This window comes from Podarcis cretensis (genome assembly GCF_951804945.1).
Source record: "Podarcis cretensis genome assembly, chromosome: 11".
Classification (NCBI taxonomy): domain Eukaryota; kingdom Metazoa; phylum Chordata; class Lepidosauria; order Squamata; family Lacertidae; genus Podarcis; species Podarcis cretensis.
In genome coordinates this window covers 36,698,906-36,716,543 of record NC_137180.1, presented here as the reverse complement: position 1 = coordinate 36,716,543, position 17,638 = coordinate 36,698,906, and the positions used below count along the sequence as shown (strand labels likewise).

Here is a 17,638-nt window from a genome sequence, read left to right as displayed (position 1 = left end):
CAGTAATTAGGGAGGTGGGTACACCTCACCAGGGAGCACATTCCACAAATGAGGAACCACCACTGAGAATGCCCTGTCACAGGCCAATTCCAACCAGGCAGCAGCCAGAGGCAGCAGCACCAACAAGGTTTCCCCTGCTGATCATAGGCCCTGAGGTGGTTGAAGTAGTTACCGCAATAGTGTTGCCTTCTCTCAGTAGCTTTGCTATCAAGGACTAAGCTCAGCAGCAACAATTTAGAAGACTTGTGAGACACTTCTTACCATCTGCTTACCAGTTGCCACCACCAAAGAGACAGAAGCCCTGTGAATCCAACCCTCCCCCTAGGTATTATTATTACAATTATTACTCCTACTATTAGATATTATTGTCAACATCCACTGTTGGGTGCAAAACCAGCAGTGATGTCCATTGCATGGGTATTTTCCATGAAGCCACTGCAGGTGGCGGGTTCTTTCCTTGGTGGTTGAATGAAGGTGAGGCTTTGTATTCTGATCCTTGTCATCAGATCCCAGAGCACTCACTTTGGGGATAGCTAAGAAAGGACTTGGGTTGGCCCAGGTAAGAGAGGAGGTTGAGATGCTGGCCCCACAAGTGCACTGCATACTTCTTACGTCATATGAATTTCTTGGCAACTATATTCTGTCCTTTTTAAATGTGCTGCTTTTCTGGTGCTTGATACATAGTAAGTGTCTTATGGTCACAGTATTATTTTTTGTGTTAGGTGGGATATGTGTTTTACCGTATTTTTCTCTCTATAACACACAGATTTTTTCTCCTAAAAAGTAAGGGGAAATATCTGTGCGTATGATTGAGCGAATGTGTGGTCCCTGGAGCCGACTGGCGCGAGTGCAGGGGCAAAAATCAGGCAAAAATCAAATCACACGTCAAGGAGGATTCCTGCATTCTGCCTCAGGGTCTTACTGCCCACACTCTTCTGTTTCGTTGCTGTGTTTGCTCAAACGGAACAAAGAGCAGGGAAATCCTCTGCCCTCCAGGCAAGCAGAGGGGAAAGGAAAAGATCGCTTCCTTCCTTCTAATTCCTCTCCGTGCTCTAATGCTTTCTAGGGACTCACAGGCAGCCGGAAACAGTGGCGTAGTGTGGGGGGTGCAGGGGGGGCCGGCCGCACCAGGCGCAACATCTGGGGGTTAGGGTTAGGGGGCGCAAATCCACGGGTTAGGGGGCGCAAATTACTTGCCTTGCCCCGGGTGCTGACAATCCACGCTACGCCGCTGGCCGGAAAACATGCAGGTGGAAGAGAGAGGGGGCGGGCTGGCTTGGGTGGGTGGGTGGAAACTTTTGCCTTCCTTTCCTCCCTCCCATTAAACTGCTCCCCTGCATTCTTAGCCAGCTGCTTTTCCGCACACCCCTCTCGTGCTCCTTGTTCCTTCTGTGTTTTTCCTTCCCTCCCCACTTAAAACGTGGTTACAAAGCACGGATCCATATGGATCCTCAGAATCTTTGCATTGGGTCACCCCAAATTCACCATCAGATCACATAGCATGTCCATGGCTACAGCCTGCACCAAAAAAACCACGCACCCACTGTTGCCTGGGGCCACAATGGTGCAAAAACGTGGTTACAAAGCACAGATCCACGGGGATTCTCAGGATTTTTGCATTGGGTCACCCCAAATTCACCATCAGATCACATGTCTGTGGCCACAGCATGAAGCACAAAAATGATACATCCACTGTTTCATTCAGAATTTTTTTCCCCCTTGTTTTCCTCCTCTAAAAACGATGTGCATGTTATGGTTAGGTGCATGTTATAGAGCAAAAAATACGGTAATTAGTTCAGGACTAAGTTTTTACTTTCAAAATACTCTTATGATGTGGTAATTATGAACCTATTTGTTTTGAGATTGGTTTTTCATCAGTTACATTTTGATGAATTGTTTAATGGGCTGTTACCATGTAATGCCTTAAAGTAGTACCTAATTTTGAATTTGTTTGTGTGTTTGGTGGTGCTGTGGTGTTTTTTTTTTTATATGATTTTGTCAGTTTTGTTGTAGTCTTGAGCATAATATGTGTTAATACAGTAACTCAATTTAAATATTGGGAATGTTTGAAAAACCAACAAGCTATCACAGTTGGGGGGGGGGAATAGGAGGGCTGAGCGGTGGCAGGATCCCAGAAGCCATGTCTTTTTCCATTCAGCAACTAAGATTTGACAAGCAGGGAAACCTTGAGACCAGTAGCCTGCTTTGTATGGGAAAAGCAATGAGCAAGGATGGAAATAGAAAGAGAGCAAGTTAAACTTCCCGCATTTTGAACTTTTGATTTGGCATCAAATTTTGCAATTATTTGCGTTACGTTACGGCCCCCTAAGTGGTAAACAAAATATTAATGCATAGAAAGATACAATAAAAGTACAATGAATACATTAAGACAATTTCCCAAACAATATGAGATAGCAAAAGCAGAATGCCTTTTCCTACACAGTAAACTGGCACAAACTGTCGCACTCAACCAAGTCACTCCCTTTGACATTCAGTCTTGTGGTCCTTTTATGACAGGATGAATATGAAGAGCTGCTTCGTTATGCTGTAGTTACCCCAAAGTTTGAACCAAGTGTATTACGGCAGTCGGATCGCATAGAGGTTCGCCAGCAGTCTGCAGGTAACTTGTGATAGAAAATGGATATTTATCAGGAGATAAGGGGAGATTTGTTTTTTTTTATGAAAGGAAGTTATCTCCAACTCTCTGAAATGCCGGTGCAGGAAAGGGTGTTACTAGTGATTAGAATGAAGGCCCTCCCATGCCTTATATTTTGAAATGGAAACCTCATAACCCAGATGAGGATGACTTTGTGTTGTCCCACATGAAATATACTCGTACTTTACCTGATCTTCAACGAAGCATTCTAAAATTATTCAGAGTTTCCCATTGGCATGATATCTAATTCATGGTAACATGTTAACTCATAATATGATTTACTTCAAGGAGATTTCATAGCACATATTCATTGGTCAGTTTATATATGTGCTATATTTTTATACGTTTGCTAAGCAGAGTAGACTAGTTCTGGCCAAGCTGAACATTTAATTCTTCCTATCTAATCATTATGTTCCTATAATCTGGCGCCTTGTGGTATTTTTCTTTCTTGGAAGACAGGAGTGATTGACTTTTAATGATTTGCTTCAGACATTGTTTTTAGTTAACAATATATATCCTGAGGCATTTTGAAAAGTAATATTTGCATTAATATTGTTTCCTTTTGAAAATGTGAAATAGTTTTAATTCATGTTAATGCCTTTAATCTTTCAAGGCATTCAGAAAGTATGACATCCCTATAGTTCCAATTTTTACAGGCATTTATTCAAAATTACAAAAGTTTGTTTATTTACTTTGCAAGAAAAACAAACTAGGACAGTTTGAAGTGGCAAGATTTATAGAATCTTAAGAGATGCAGCAGTTCTTACTAGGACTTGGTTTTATTCATATATACAGTGGCTTCAGGACCTCTTATGATTCTTACGTCTTCAAATGGATGCAGTTCTGCTTCACTATCAGCTTGACTAGTGATATGAAGGTCTGGGGAAAAACTGGAAAAATAGGGGGTGGACCCTGCCCCCTCTAAGCTGAGGCAGGTTCCTGAAGTTCCACAGTTTCATTTCATAGACAACAAAATAAAAGGTTTAGATAATGATGCCGTCTTGAGTTTTTACTGCAGGGTCTGCACGTGCAAACATATTTTACTAGCCTTGTATGCCAAGTGAGGGACAAACACTTGAGGGTAAATTGGTCCTTTTGTCACTGAGCAAGCATGAGTCTGAAGACCTTGCACAAAATAGACCTTTAAACAACAAATTATGTACAGCAGCAAAACTGCTAGAATTCAAATTATTGCAAGACTCTAGAATTCTACAGTAGTTCTAAGAGCAGTTGTAAGATGGTCTGCTACTGGATATGTACTCACATCCTTAATGGGGAGGGAACACTTTTGCAAGCTAATATCAGATTAGCTGCAGTTGTAGTAAGCCCAACCTGTATGACAAAACACCGTTAGGAATTTCTCCTCCTCCTCAAACCATCTGGAGATCACAGTGGCTTTCCTACTGCTGAGCTGACATTGGAGCCTAACAGCGTCTTGCATGAGCCCAGCTCATTCTTCTCTAGTGAGTGTGTCTAGTAGGTGATGAAATTTCTAGTTTTTGCCAGCAAGACAATTACCAAGCAGGCAGCCTTCACATTAGATCATGTTCATTGAAGAAAGAACTGACAAGAGTTTATCATAGCCATCTAGTTCACAGGTGGAGTTTAATTTTGTGGCTGAAGTACATTCTTGAATGTGTATGCAAAATGGCCCCTTCTAAAATATGTAGAAGAAAACCCTGGGTTGGATCCAGTGAAGTCACTGAGGGAGTGAACAACTTCAGCTTGCACAGCAGAATTTCCCCTCACCCACTGCATCCCCCAAAATCTGATCAGGGTTCCCCAACACATTGGGGAACCAGTATGGTGTAGTAGTTAAGAGCGGTAGATTCGTAATCTGGTAAACCTGGTTTGCGTCTCCGCTCCTCCACATGCAGCTGCTGGTGACCTTGGGCTAGTCACACTTCTCTGAAGTCTCTCAGCCCCACTCACCTCATTGGGTGTTTGTTGTGGGGGAGGAAGGGAAAGGAGAATGTTAGCCACTTTGAGACTCCTTTGGGTAGTGATAAAGCGGAATATCAAATCCATACTCCTCTTCTTCTCTTCTTGCAAGTTCTTCTACTCATACAATGACTCGGTTAGATTCAACCACCTGAAAGTCACTTCTGCAGTCCTCTCCTGTTTCAAGGGCCCTTGTGTCTGAGAGTGTTTAACAAAGGCATGAGTATCAAGCATAAAACCAGTCTTGAAAAGGATGGTCATATTCCCTCATCATGGGATGACTGTAGGTGGAGTGCTTTTGTGAACTCCCACAAATAAATGCATAGAAAAGGGGCATGAATTCCCAGGGATTTGGGCATGTAGGTATGGATACTGCAACCTGGACTGGCATATTTCCAGCTTTATGGAGCCTGGTCATCCAAAGCAGCAAGTATGTAGAAACGTTCTGGGAAATATTGACCTCTTATTTTTTATCTGCCTGGTTTTACCCAGTACACATCTGCTTTTCATTAGAATTATGAACTCTGCATTTGGGATTGCCATCGTCTCATAAGCTGTAGAATTTTAGTACTGTGAGCATCCAGAAGAGTTGATGCTTTTGCAAAAATTTTGAACTGAAAAACCTGTTTTGTGGATTAAATCTAGCATGCTTTGGTGGGAGAACTCCAATTACTAATAACAAGCCTTCCTTTGAAATGATAGATCTAAGGATAACAATTATCTTCAAAGAAGCTTCCTGTCCTATAAAGAAGAAATATCAGAATAAAACAGGCTGCATTGTTAAATCTAGCATTTGAATGGTTTTAACACTAAAATTTAATTTCCTGTCCTGTGTTATCTGCTTAGTTAATTAAATCTGAAAACTTGTAAGACTGATGCAATAAATTACTGAGCAGCAGTGACTCATCTCCAGGCGGTTAAGTGCTGGTTTCTCCTAAGGTGCTGGTCCTCCAGTATTGAACTGTTGCACTTCAGTGGATCTGTGTTAAAGCTGACTTTATCTCTTGTCTTTGAAGATATATTGCCAAACTTTCTACTGTGTTGTTAGCAGCCCCTTGTGATTTTCTGATGCTTGGCATTTATTTTATTTTTCACTCAGTAAATCTAGCATTTAGTGAAATTTCCCTTTCAGCGGGAAGTAACAGACTTTGGAACACACACAAATAAATTGCTTGTTCTTCTTCCTCAACTCAAAGGCTTTGGGGAGCTCTAGCGCATAGTTAGTTACACCAAGACTGCAGTCCTGCTACTGCTTGCTTCCATTCTAACAGTCCTCAGAGAGCATATTGGGACCATTTTGTTAGTGTTGCAATCCTAGTTTCAGCTTCCAGCATAAGATTATTTTCATTAGTGGTGTTCTGAAGTGCCCTATACCAGCCTATGCAAATCTGGTCAATCCTCATATTTGAAACAGGAATAAGTCCAGTAATGGATGAGCGCAGACATGAAACTGCAGCAGTGAGACGGAGGAAACAAGGGAGACCTTCTGATTTTGCTACATCTACTCGGACAACAAGGATAGAAGGTATAACTTAACTGGGGTGAGAAATAAAATGTTGACTCGTGTATCTACTGCTTAAAAACTCATTAAGGTTCAGTTTACAGATATGGCACATAGGGGTTTCATGCTTTTCTTTTTCAAATAAATGCTGTGGTTATGCTGAAATAGTGTCTGGCCCAGGCTAACTTGATGGGTGCCTAGGGGTTTGAACTGACGGTTAACACACAATTTTACCAGCAAGTTTGCTCAGTGTCCAGCCTATGGTCTGTCGAGTGTATGTATTTCTAGAATAGCTACTATGTAGAGAAGCATGAGGGGTGATCCTTACATGGAATGGAGCATTGCCTCTTCCACCACCACCCCATGATAAATATCCCTTCCGTGTTAGGACATAGCAGGAAGCCATTAACTATGGTTTAGCAAATGGCGACTTCCCGGGGTGGGCTTAAGGTATCAGTCTCTTAAGGTCAAATAGCTTGCTTACAGTGACCAGCGAAAGCTTTCCAAGCAACAACTGTGCTAGTCTGTTGCTGCAACAGAAGGTACTAAGGCATCTAATGAAGTCAACTCTAGTCCAGGAAAGCATACCCTGTAATAAATTTGTTTTCCAATTAAGATGCCACAGTACTTTTTGCTGTGTTGAAAAAAGCCAACACTGGCTTTGTAAACCTTTTGTTTGACTTGCACCAATTAAGTTCAGTGATAGGATGTGGAAAATCTAAATGCCCTTTTCATTTTTTCATTTTTTCAGTTTCAACAGCAATAAAGGAGCCGGCTCGTACGAACGTGGGGGGTCTTTGCCCAGTCCGTTCAGAAGACAGCTCTTCAGAAGGGTCCTCATCTAGTCAAAGAGATATTCAAGAGTCAAATGTGACTGATTTAAGCCTTTCGGATGAAAGAGTGACCCAAATAGAGAGCATACTTGATCTCTGGAGTGGAAGTCTTAAGGTATTTAACTTTGCATTAATTATAAAATCATCTTGCAGATAGCTTTGTCTTTTGCAACATTTTGAATATTTAGTGACAAAATGTGCATGGGAAATGCATGTTGAGTGCTTTGGCCAAGTAAAACTAAGTGTTGTTTTCAAGAGGCTCTAAGTCAAATCCTGTACTGTTTGCAGGGCCTTGACCTACCTGAGCAGTACTGAGCCACATGGCTCAGGTGGCAGATTGGGAGGGGTGTGGCTCATGTTCCTCCCCATATGCTACTACCATGGCTACTCCTCCCCACTGGCCACCACTGCTGCCTATCCACCCAAGCCCCTCTTCATGGCATTGATCTTGCCAGTCCTGTGTGATGGCTTGTGAACACTCTCCGCAAGAAATGCCTCTGCTCACTCAGAGATACATATATACAGTCTTTATTTTACATATGTACAAGCAGCACGTTACAATCATGCATCCGAATCCTCCTGCTCAGATTCTTGGAGTGCCTTACGCCCGCCCCTTCTCCAACAGAAAAGACGTGGAATTTTCATGTGATGTCTCTGTCCCCTCCTCTTTAACACTCTCCTTTCCTGGGCAGACGGAACAGGCATTGCTTCACTGTCTGTGCCAGAACTTCCTGTGCGGTGTTGAGGCTCTGTTCCAACATCTGTGAGCTGTCCCTCCTCCTGGCTTTCCCTTCTTTCCTCCACCGCCACTTCCTGCCCCCCTTCCTCTGCCTGTCTCTCCTCCTCCCCTTCATTCTCCGTCAATACCATGACATCCTGCTACCACTAACACAGTGGCAATGCAAGGTAAGCTGGAAGCAAGAAGAGATGGTGCGGTCTGCCCACGTCAGCTTGTGCAACCTCTTGCACCAGCCCTCGGAACAAAATCCCCTGTTCTAGAAATGTTTCCTTTTATCACTGCTTCTGCTGGGTTTTATGAGATTAAAGAACCAACCTTGATTGAGTGGCATTTGAACACATCTTTCGTGTGTAAAAAAAAGATCTTTTGATCTCAAACGTTAGTCATGTCAGAAAGGTTGTTCCAAAAGGAAAGCAACTGAGAATCTGTGTGTAATAAACCCCAACGAAAGATATGCTGTGCTGTTTTTTTTAATAGCAAAACCGCTTCAGAAGCAGCAAATTTAGACTGTAGGAGTAGGTGGGGGCAGGGCTTTTTGCCTAGCCATTGTTTCGCTGTTCTAAGACACCCAGCCCCAGCTGTTCTTCCCCAGTGGAGCTTCACATGCAAATAGACAAGAGGACTCTGCTGCTCTAAATTCTTCTTCTAATATTGCTTTTCTGCTACCACTTCTTTTTTTGAAGTGCTGTAGTCTCAGTGGCTGTGCATCGTGTCTAGTTAGAGGAAGGTTAGTCAATATGATATCCTCCTGATGTTGTGGGCTACAGTTCCCATCATCCACTTGATCACTGGCCAGCCAGCTGGGGCTGATGGGAGTGGTATTCCCAAATGGCACACATTGATGTCCGCTGAGAATAGAGCCTAAGGCTCCAAGTCCCTCTGAACAGAAAACAGCCTGAACTGCAGATTAGAAACCAAATTCCCTCCACTTGGAACTCTGAACAACAGCTGTCAAAATATAATTACACTCCTGCTTTCTTAAGATTGGATTACCTGAGTGAAACGTATATGAAAAAATTGGCATTTGAATGAGCCATTTGCATTGGACTCGCATATCAAAGCAAGTAAAAAAACAAAACCATCTGCTTTGTGTTTCTGTGATACTGGGCTCTTGTGGTCCAATGTTCTAATTTAACTGCTCTTCAGAGAAGGCCCTGCATAGGTTCTATGGGTTCATGAATTTAGATGTTCAAAGCTGACACCTAAATGTGAGCCAGTCATTTGAATGATTGTTCCATACTGCTTTTATATTGCTGTGCATCACCCTGATATTTTGCGGAAAGGCAGTATATAGATACTTTCATAAACAATAAATAAATGTCATGTACCAAAGAGCCTGAATGTGTGTTGTGGCATGTGAAAAAGATATGCTGTCCTCTTTCTGCTCGTACATACTTAATGCAGCATTATCGTTTAACTTTTCTGTGGAATGTGGAACTACTTTCTATAATAGCAGTGTTACACTTCATTGTATGTGTTTGATGGGCTAGGGTTAGTTCAATTTCTTCACTAAACTTCCCCCTTTAATTCTTCAGACCAATGTTCTGACTGAACTGAGGAAATGGAAGCTTCATTTCATTGAACATCACACGCTAGAATTGAGACAAGAAAGAGAGAAACATGCAGCCCATGTGAGACAATTGACCAATCAGATGGAGAACCTGAAGGAACTGCTGCATACATATGAAATTTCAATAGGGAGAAAAGATGAGGTAACACTTTTTGCTAATTTATTGTAACAATTCCTACAGTGTTGCAAATTAGCTGCTGGGCTAAGTTCAAGGTGCTGGTTTGGGTGCATACAGCTTGGAACTAGGAACCTGAAAGATCGCATTGCCCCTTATATACCCAGTCAATCACTCTGTAGGTGAGGGTCTCCTGTGGACACCATCCTTTATCTTTATTCATTCCTTCATTCCTTCATATCCTGCCTTTTCCCCAGAACTAGGACTCAAGACAGCTCACAAACACTAAAACAAATACAGTCGTACCTTGGAAGCTCCTGCAGCCAATCGGAAGCCGCGGAAGCCCTGTCAGACGTTCAGCTTCAAAAAATAGTTTGCAAACTGGAATAATCACTTTCAGGTTTGCAACGTTCGGGAGCCAAAACGGGAACTAAGCTGTTTGACTTCCAAGGTACAACTGTACAGATAAAACACACATAGCTAAAAACATACAGTAAAAGGTTATCATTAAAAAGAAACTATGTGAAAAACCCCTTTTAAAATGCAGATAGAAAACATGCATACTCACACTGAAACAGCAACAGTACAGCACACTATCAAGAGTTCTTTCCTTAAGAGCAATTGGTTCCCCAAAACCTGCTGGAATAAAACAGTCTTCACCAGCCAGCGGAAGGACAACAAGGAGAGGTCTAGCTTCTCTAGGAAGGGAGTTCAAGGCCTGGGAGCAGCCACTGAGAAGGCCCTCTCCCACGTTCCCACCAAACATGCCTGTGGGCAGATTCATGTGAGAGAATATGGTCCTTCAGATTGCCTGGACCTGAGCCATATAGGGCTTTATAGGTGATAAGCAGCACTTTGAATTGTGCCCAGAAACAGACTGGTAGCCATTGGAGTTGTTGCAACAAGGGAGTTGTGTGCTTCTATCAGGTCTGTTCCGCCCAATGCAGGAATCAGCCCTTTAGTGTTGTGGCACCTCCCCTTCAATATTATACAGGCACAGTCTCAGCCCCTACTGAAGACCTTCCTCTTTCAACCAGCCTTTTGAGCTGAGATCTTTCTTGGTCTGCCTCGATATTGGAATTGATTTTAAGATGTTTTATCAATTGTTTGACACCCTGGCCTCCTTTGGGAAGAAGAGTAGAGTAGAAATTTAATTAACAAGGAAAGGTTTACCTGCAGGCTGAATCCCTTTTTCCTCCTTGGCTGCTGAGATGATTCCTAACACCAAACCATTATGTCTTGTTCAGTTAATGTATTTGTGGGTTGAAAAGCCATTTTCTTACTATTTGCTTATGCCACCATTGAATGGTGGATTGGCATTGGGTGAGATGCCTGCTATGAAAGGGAACTGCAGGTAGTGCTTTAATGGCACTGTCTGTCAGATTTTTTTTGGATCAATTTAAATAAATTACTGTGTAAGGTAAAGGTAAAGGGACCCCTGACCATTAGGTCCAGTCATGGCCGACTCTGGGGTTGCAGCACTCATCTCGCTTTACTGTCTGAGGGAGCCGGCGTACAGCTTCCGGGTCATGTGGCCAGCATGACTAAGCCGCTTCTGGCAAACCAGAGCAGCGCAAGGAAACGCCGTTTACCTTCCCGCTGGAGCAGTACCTATTTATCTACTTGCACTTGACGTGCTTTCGAACTGCTAGGTTGGCAGGAGCAGGGACCGAGCAACGGGAGCTCACCCCATTGCGGGGATTCGAACCGCCGACCTTCTCATCGGCAAATCCTAGGCTCTGTGGTTTAACCCACAGCGCCACCCGCGTCCCTAAAAATTACTGTGTAGCAGCTGATAAATGTCCTCTATGCATTTTCCCCATTTTCTTCACTTTGCTTTGTTTAGATAATTGCCAATTTGACACATGCAATTGAGAAACAAAAGGACAGAATAGAGCTAATGAAGAAATTCTCAAAGTGGCGCCTTCAGCATTTCATGGGCAAACAAGATGCCAGACATGAGGTAAACATGAATGTTGATAGTTGAATTTCTAAGGATTAGAACTCCTGCAGGGCCTGTCGATGAAGAATGTCTTGATTCTTTTAAACAAACAAACAAACAAACAAACAAACAAAATCCTTCCTTTAAAGTAAGATGAATAAAAAAACTGAACAAATCTGCAGTTTTCAGTCTGTCTTCTTGGAAACTGGTGCCCTCTTTTCCTTGAAGCAACTAACTGAGCTATCGACAGGTGGGGCAATGCAAAGGTAACATCTTGCACTGAAAAGATTATGCTTGGATCTTGTTCCCATGAGACAATATGCATGGAAAAATTAAAAGGTATTTCATTAACCCTTTTTGCTACTCAGTAGCAACTAAGCATCTTTGTCTGAATTCTAACATGACTTAACACCAGCACATCCACTAGCCCAGCACTTGTTAGGCAACGCTGTGGGTTAAATATGGCAATATGTATCCCAAAAACCTCTATCTTGCTTTTACTGCACTAGAAGAATGCTGGAGTGATTTAATCACAGCTTAGCCAGAGCAGATGAAAACCTGTTTTGTGCCCTGTTGACATAAGGCAGCTGACTAATGAATAGGAATTTCAGACCTGACACTGATTTTCACTCCTTCTCTAGATGTACACAAATAGACTGGCTGATCGGTTATATGAAATGGGTTTATTGAAGAAAGCTTGGGCAACTTGGCGCTCTCGCATCCATGTAAAATGGAAAGAAACTGTGGAAAGGGCTTGTCAATCAAGTGCTGAATCTGTACGTGTTTCGCTATCCAATACCTATGAAAGTCAACTTCAAGAGGTAAGGAAATTTCTAAAGGACTATTTTCCTGATGAACCAATCTAAAAAAGGCATCATTTCTCCAGTGGAGCAGGAAGCAGTGTTTGCCCATACAGTGAAAGTATTTTAACTATGAGGGTTTACTATTTATTTTTAAGCCTTTGTTATAGTAAGCAGTATTGAGGCCATAATAAAGTCAAACAGAAATTGGTCCTAGCTTTGGATTTTGTTATGGCTTCTGGTGCTTTATTTTGTTCAAAAGCAGATCTGATGAGACTGAGGAATTTAGCTTCAAGTGAGTTGTAGTAATTAAGTGTGCTGAGATTTCATAACATCCAAGTAGTGAAGGAAAAGTTGAGTGATCAGGCTGAAAATCAGAGAGGCTATAAGGAATGTAAGAGAGACTTTGCTACCACAGAAGCATATATTCAGGGAGTTCACTGTAGTGTTTGTGGTCAAATGCTCAAAATAAACAGCTATTTGCTGTGTTGAAATGTTGTTAGTCATTCCAGGCAGTGTCATTTCACAGCTTTTAACACCAGCCTTGAAATGACAATTCAGAGCAAGGTGGTCTGCTCCTATGTTGATTGCCTATAGCCATCTCTCCCACCCCTGTCTCCATGCCACTTCTGTGCTATCGAGTTGCCTCTTCCAGCTATTTAAAGCTGCACCTGGCAATGTGAGTTGCACTCCAGTCCTCACTGCAGTTTCCGAGCATTAGCCTATTTTAAGTCTCTAATGGTGGTGGTGATATAGTTCTCCCATCTCCTTTTTGCCACAAAGGGGCCAGTACCCTGCAGTATATGTACCTAATCTCAATATCTCTCAAGACTTTCTGTAAGAGAAATGGCCCCAAAATACACTTGTTAGACATCTTTTGTTTCCTTGCTAGTTAAATATTGCACTGGAGAAGTCGAAATCTGAGCTCATGGAAATGCAGAACAAAAGACATGATTATGAAGATGCTATGAAGAAGGCCTTCATGCGTGGAGTCTGTGCATTGAATCTGGAAGCAATGACCATATTTCAGGGCAAAGAGTTCAAATTTGACCATGGTGAGTATAACAAGGAAAGCAAATACTACCAGCTAGCATCAGCATGCCTATGGATAACTTGTGCATTTGTTCTGATTTCAATTTCTCAGGAAAATTAAGTTGATTATCCAGTCATACTGGAGGATAAATGGTTGAATCAAAACTGCAACACTGCATCAGTTCAGTTATTTACTATTGGAGGGCAGTGAAGGGAATGGGAAAGCCCATGCAGAGAAGCTCCATGTTTATATTTGATTATAAATGTGTAAACAGTTTAGTCCTTAAAGAATCAGTTCTCTAACAAAATGATCCTGTCTTAACAGCCCATAATTTATGTTTTCTGCTTTCCTTTCCACTATATGACCACTTCCTTCTTGCCTCCTTGAAATGCATTTGCAAAAAGCAGTTACTCTCTTGCTTCCCTCTCGCCCACCCCTGGTTATTCCAAAGGAATTACTGTTTGTAAAAGACTTAGCTGTGCTTCTAGAAGAAACAAGTGTTAAGATGCAGTGTTTGCATGTTTAAATCCTCTTAACCTGGTAGTGTGGATATAAAAAAGTATTGTCATGGGACACAATGATATCTAGGGCCTTCAAAAAGCCTGCAGCCACTGAATCAAGCCCTTTCTGTTATTCCACCTGCCATTGGCAAGGAAAATGATGATTTGAGGGAGGTAGGGCCTGAGACACACCTTTGAAAGAGTGACCAGTGGCTGGGTGCATTGAAGGATCTGGAGCAGGTATGGAAAATCTCTTTTTCGGTCAAGGGCCACGTTCCCACACAGGAAACCTTTTGGAGAGGGGTGGGTCACATGGCAGTGGTAGACAGAGGCATAAGCAGATGGATCGATAACTGTCTCTCTTAACTTATTTCCATTAGGCTACATTCTAGCTATGGAAAAGTCAGAGGTTTCCACCCACACACATCTCCCGCTGTCCATCTAGGCTGCCAAGAGGCATCATCACCGTTCAAAGACACATTCTAGCCAGGCAAAACCTCTCAAGGAGGCCTTGCAGCAGGAACAGTGGGGAGTGTGTCCTGGAGAAGGAACTACTGAGAGTCCTGAGGGCCTGATGCAGAAGCTTAGAGGGCCAGATTTGGCCCCCGGGTCTAAAGACTGTTTTGCCACCCACTTTCCCCAAATGAATTACGAACAGACTAATCACGAGCCTAGTGTTGGTTCCTAATGTTAATACTCAGATTCTCAAAATGTGTCAGCTTCTCCTTTCCTTGGTTTAACAGAGCATATACACAACCCCTGATTACAATGTTAATGTAAAAGAGGCAAGGCTCATCCGTTCCTGTGTCATCTGACAGCTTCTTGTCCAATTTGAGACGGTTGCTGATGACCCAAATGGGTTGGGTAACGTCTCTCTCTTCACATGACGGATATATATTCCTCCTCCTGCTACTTCTTCTTGCTAGATTTCCTTAAATAAAGGAGGTTGCCGTTTTCCTTTTCTTCTCAAGGACCACCATCAGAATACAGTCATATCTTGGCTCCCCGAATGATAAAAACCGGAAGTGAGTGTTCCGGTTTTCGAACCTTTTTTTGGAAGCCAAGCATCCAGCGCGGCTTCCGCTGTTGTTTCCGACTTGCCTGTACAACTGGAAACCAATTGGAAGCCGCACCTTGGTTTCCTTTTTTTTTAAAAAAAAAAAAAAAAGATTTTTATTGAAATTTACAATCATCAAATGTTCCAAACTTCCAAATGTTTTGGAAGTCGAACAAACTTCCGGAACAAATTCCGTTCGGCTTCTGAGGTACGACTGTAGTACAAATGGCTAAATAATTGAAATACCGTAATTATTTTTAAATCTGATGTACCTAGCTTGCCACAGGGTGTCACTCTAGTCCTAGAAAAAGCTTTATGGCAAGAGTTACCAGAAACATTGCGTGTGTCTGCGGACACTTTCCAAGGTCCTCACCAGTGCTGTTTCATTTTTATGTGTCCCTTTGTCTCATGACTGCTTTTATATATTAGCATTGGCCATAGAGTGACTTTGTTTCTTGCCACATCTGTTTTCCCTCTGTTGATATTGGCAAGTGTATACAGCAAGCAGGAAATCCCAACAGCTCATACTACTTGCAAATGAACTTACTTGTGGGAAGGCATGCAAGTTTGACACTTCATTGGTGAAGCTTGAAGAGGACAATGCTTTCTCATATTCCAGATATTATGAGGAATGGGGGTGGAACTTAATTTCCCTGGGTAGTATGGTTTGGAACTGAACTTCTAAATAGAAGGCACAACATAACACAAGGTGTCGCTGTTTGTGGAAATATTTCTCAGGAAGAATAGCTGGTTGCACGTCCTTGAACAAGAGCAACTGTATTTAATCTTCCATAATATCTTAGTTCCATTTCCAGTGATTAAAGGCATAGTTGGGAACAACTGATGGCCTTTTGATCCTGCTGGGTTCTGGAATAAGTTAGTCTGTAAAGTATATTTCCAATAGGTATGACGGCTCTTGGATTAATGTGTGTGTCACTGAGCAAAACTCTTTTACTTCCTTAAATTTAAAGAATAGTTTCTGTCCCTCCCTTCTAGTGCCCATGCACCACTTAGAGATCACAGGTAAAAGAAAATAAACCTAGCTTAACAGTCAAAAGGTTCCTTGCTTGCCCCTTTTGTTGGGAAGTCTCTCAATAATTCTTGCATACCACTGCCTCTCTCTTTGTTGAAACCCTCATCGCAAAACCTTCCTCATATTTGAAGCATCTACCATGTGAGATCATCATAGAACTATAGAGTTTGAAGGGACCTTATCTAGTCCAACCCCCGACAATGCAGGAATTCTGCCCACTGCTGTCCCTGGGTGGGCTCGAACCACCAACCTTCTGGTTAACCAAACACCCAAGCCCATTGTGCCACAGAGCCCTTGCTCTTAATTCTTCACACACACACCCCTGAAACTAAGCCTAACTATGTATAACTACATTTTTATCTAGATTCAGGTAGGTAGCCGTGTTGGTCTGATGCAGTTGAAATAAAAAAATTGTCCAGTAGCACCTTATAGACCAACTAACCATGCACACAAAAGCTTATACCAGAACAAACTTAGTTGGTATATAAGGTGCTACTGGACAATTTTTTAAAATTTTATTTCAACTTCATATTTATCTAAAAATAAATATTCCACCTTTTGGGCAAATCTGTTCTGAAGGCATTTTTACAGTTCTTAAAAACAATTAACTACTGTATTAAAGAAATACAAAATGTACTTCAGAATATAAAAGCAGTTCTACAAAGGGGAATGAGCAAACAATATACTTGGTAGCAGAAGGGAAAGGTAGGGGAAATTAAAATGTCAGTTTGATATGCCAAAAAAAGTTACAGCTTGGTTGTTGAGGGAGTTCTATAATCGGGGTGCCACAATTGAAAAGGCACTGCCCTGTGATTTTTGCCAACCTGGTGGGGATGGTACCAAGGAAGGCTTGCACATTTTCTTTCCCTTTGCTTACTTCTGTACTTTCCCCTTTGTTCAGCTGGTCTGCAACTGTCATGGGGACCACTTAGAAAAGCATTTACCAATTGTGACGGCTTATAGCTTTTAGCAATAAAGATTTCATTCATTCAACTATCACGGGGAAAGGATCTGGGTTTTTTAATGTATTGAAGTTGCTTGGTAAATTGCCATATTTATATAGATAACAAATGATCAGCCTCTGTCTTAGAAGATCCTTCATCATACAATTTTGTTGACAATGGGTGCTAAACTGAAGTAAATATGCTGATCTCTTTTTGCTGTGTCTCTAAATTGAATAGCACATATTAAGCAGTGTATTTAGTTTTTGAAATCTTCATACAGCTATATGGCTTCTGTTGAATTCAGTACAAAATGCAAAAATAAATAAATCACAATTTGTGATTTAACTCTTTCTATGCAATTCAGTTCTGAATGTTTGCATGCAATTTGTTTATAGTGGTTGAGCTATCAGATAGAACAGAACCTGGTGCTGGCACTGGTAGTTCTGGTGGTCCTACAGCAAAGCTTCCTACATCTCACTTTGATCGGCATTTACCCCCATCCTCCTCCTTGCCGCCGCCACCACCACCACCACCTCCTCCTCCTCCTCCTTCCACTCCTCGTCCTCTAACTGCAGCTCCAGGCTCTGCTCCTGTAGAGGATCTGGTAAGTAAGGAAATGCAATCTATAACTTTGCGCAGGAGCAAACTCCCAGTTTCAGTAATTTTAGACATGTTTAAAATTTGGTGGACAATATAGGAAAAAGATCAGGAAAAGAATCAGTCAGGATGGGTTATGCTAAGGTTATGCTGGTGATACAGGGCTAGGTAAAGGTAAAGGGACCCCTGACCATTAGGTCCAGTCGTGACCGACTCTGGGGTTGCGGTGCTCATCTCACTTTATTGGCCGAGGGAGCCGGTGTACAGCTTCCGGGTCATGTGGCCAGCATGACTATGCCGCTTCTGGTGAACCAGAACAGCGCACGGAAACGCCGTTTACCTTCCTGCCAGAGTGGTACCTCTTTATCTACTTGCAC

General features: G+C 42.2%; 1 protein-coding gene across 5 annotated transcripts in view; it reads left to right on the top strand.

The window, feature by feature from the left end:
- Window positions 1-17,638, top strand: part of POC5 (POC5 centriolar protein) — a 34,893-nt gene that overhangs the window by 3,483 nt on the left and 13,772 nt on the right. For 4 of the 5 annotated variants that reach the window (XM_079995575.1, XM_079995573.1, XM_079995574.1 and 1 more), the window contains exons 3-10: window positions 2,518-2,620; window positions 6,012-6,122; window positions 6,850-7,046; window positions 9,206-9,382; window positions 11,202-11,318; window positions 11,939-12,118; window positions 12,990-13,152; window positions 17,060-17,268. In XM_079995575.1, the coding sequence (XP_079851701.1) occupies window positions 2,518-2,620; window positions 6,012-6,122; window positions 6,850-7,046; window positions 9,206-9,382; window positions 11,202-11,318; window positions 11,939-12,118; window positions 12,990-13,152; window positions 17,060-17,268 (1,257 nt within the window). Of the gene's footprint in view, window positions 1-2,517; window positions 2,621-3,883; window positions 4,120-6,011; window positions 6,123-6,849; window positions 7,047-9,205; window positions 9,383-11,201; window positions 11,319-11,938; window positions 12,119-12,989; window positions 13,153-17,059; window positions 17,269-17,638 lie in introns of those variants that run through there. The other variant, XM_079995576.1, reaches the window with a different exon arrangement.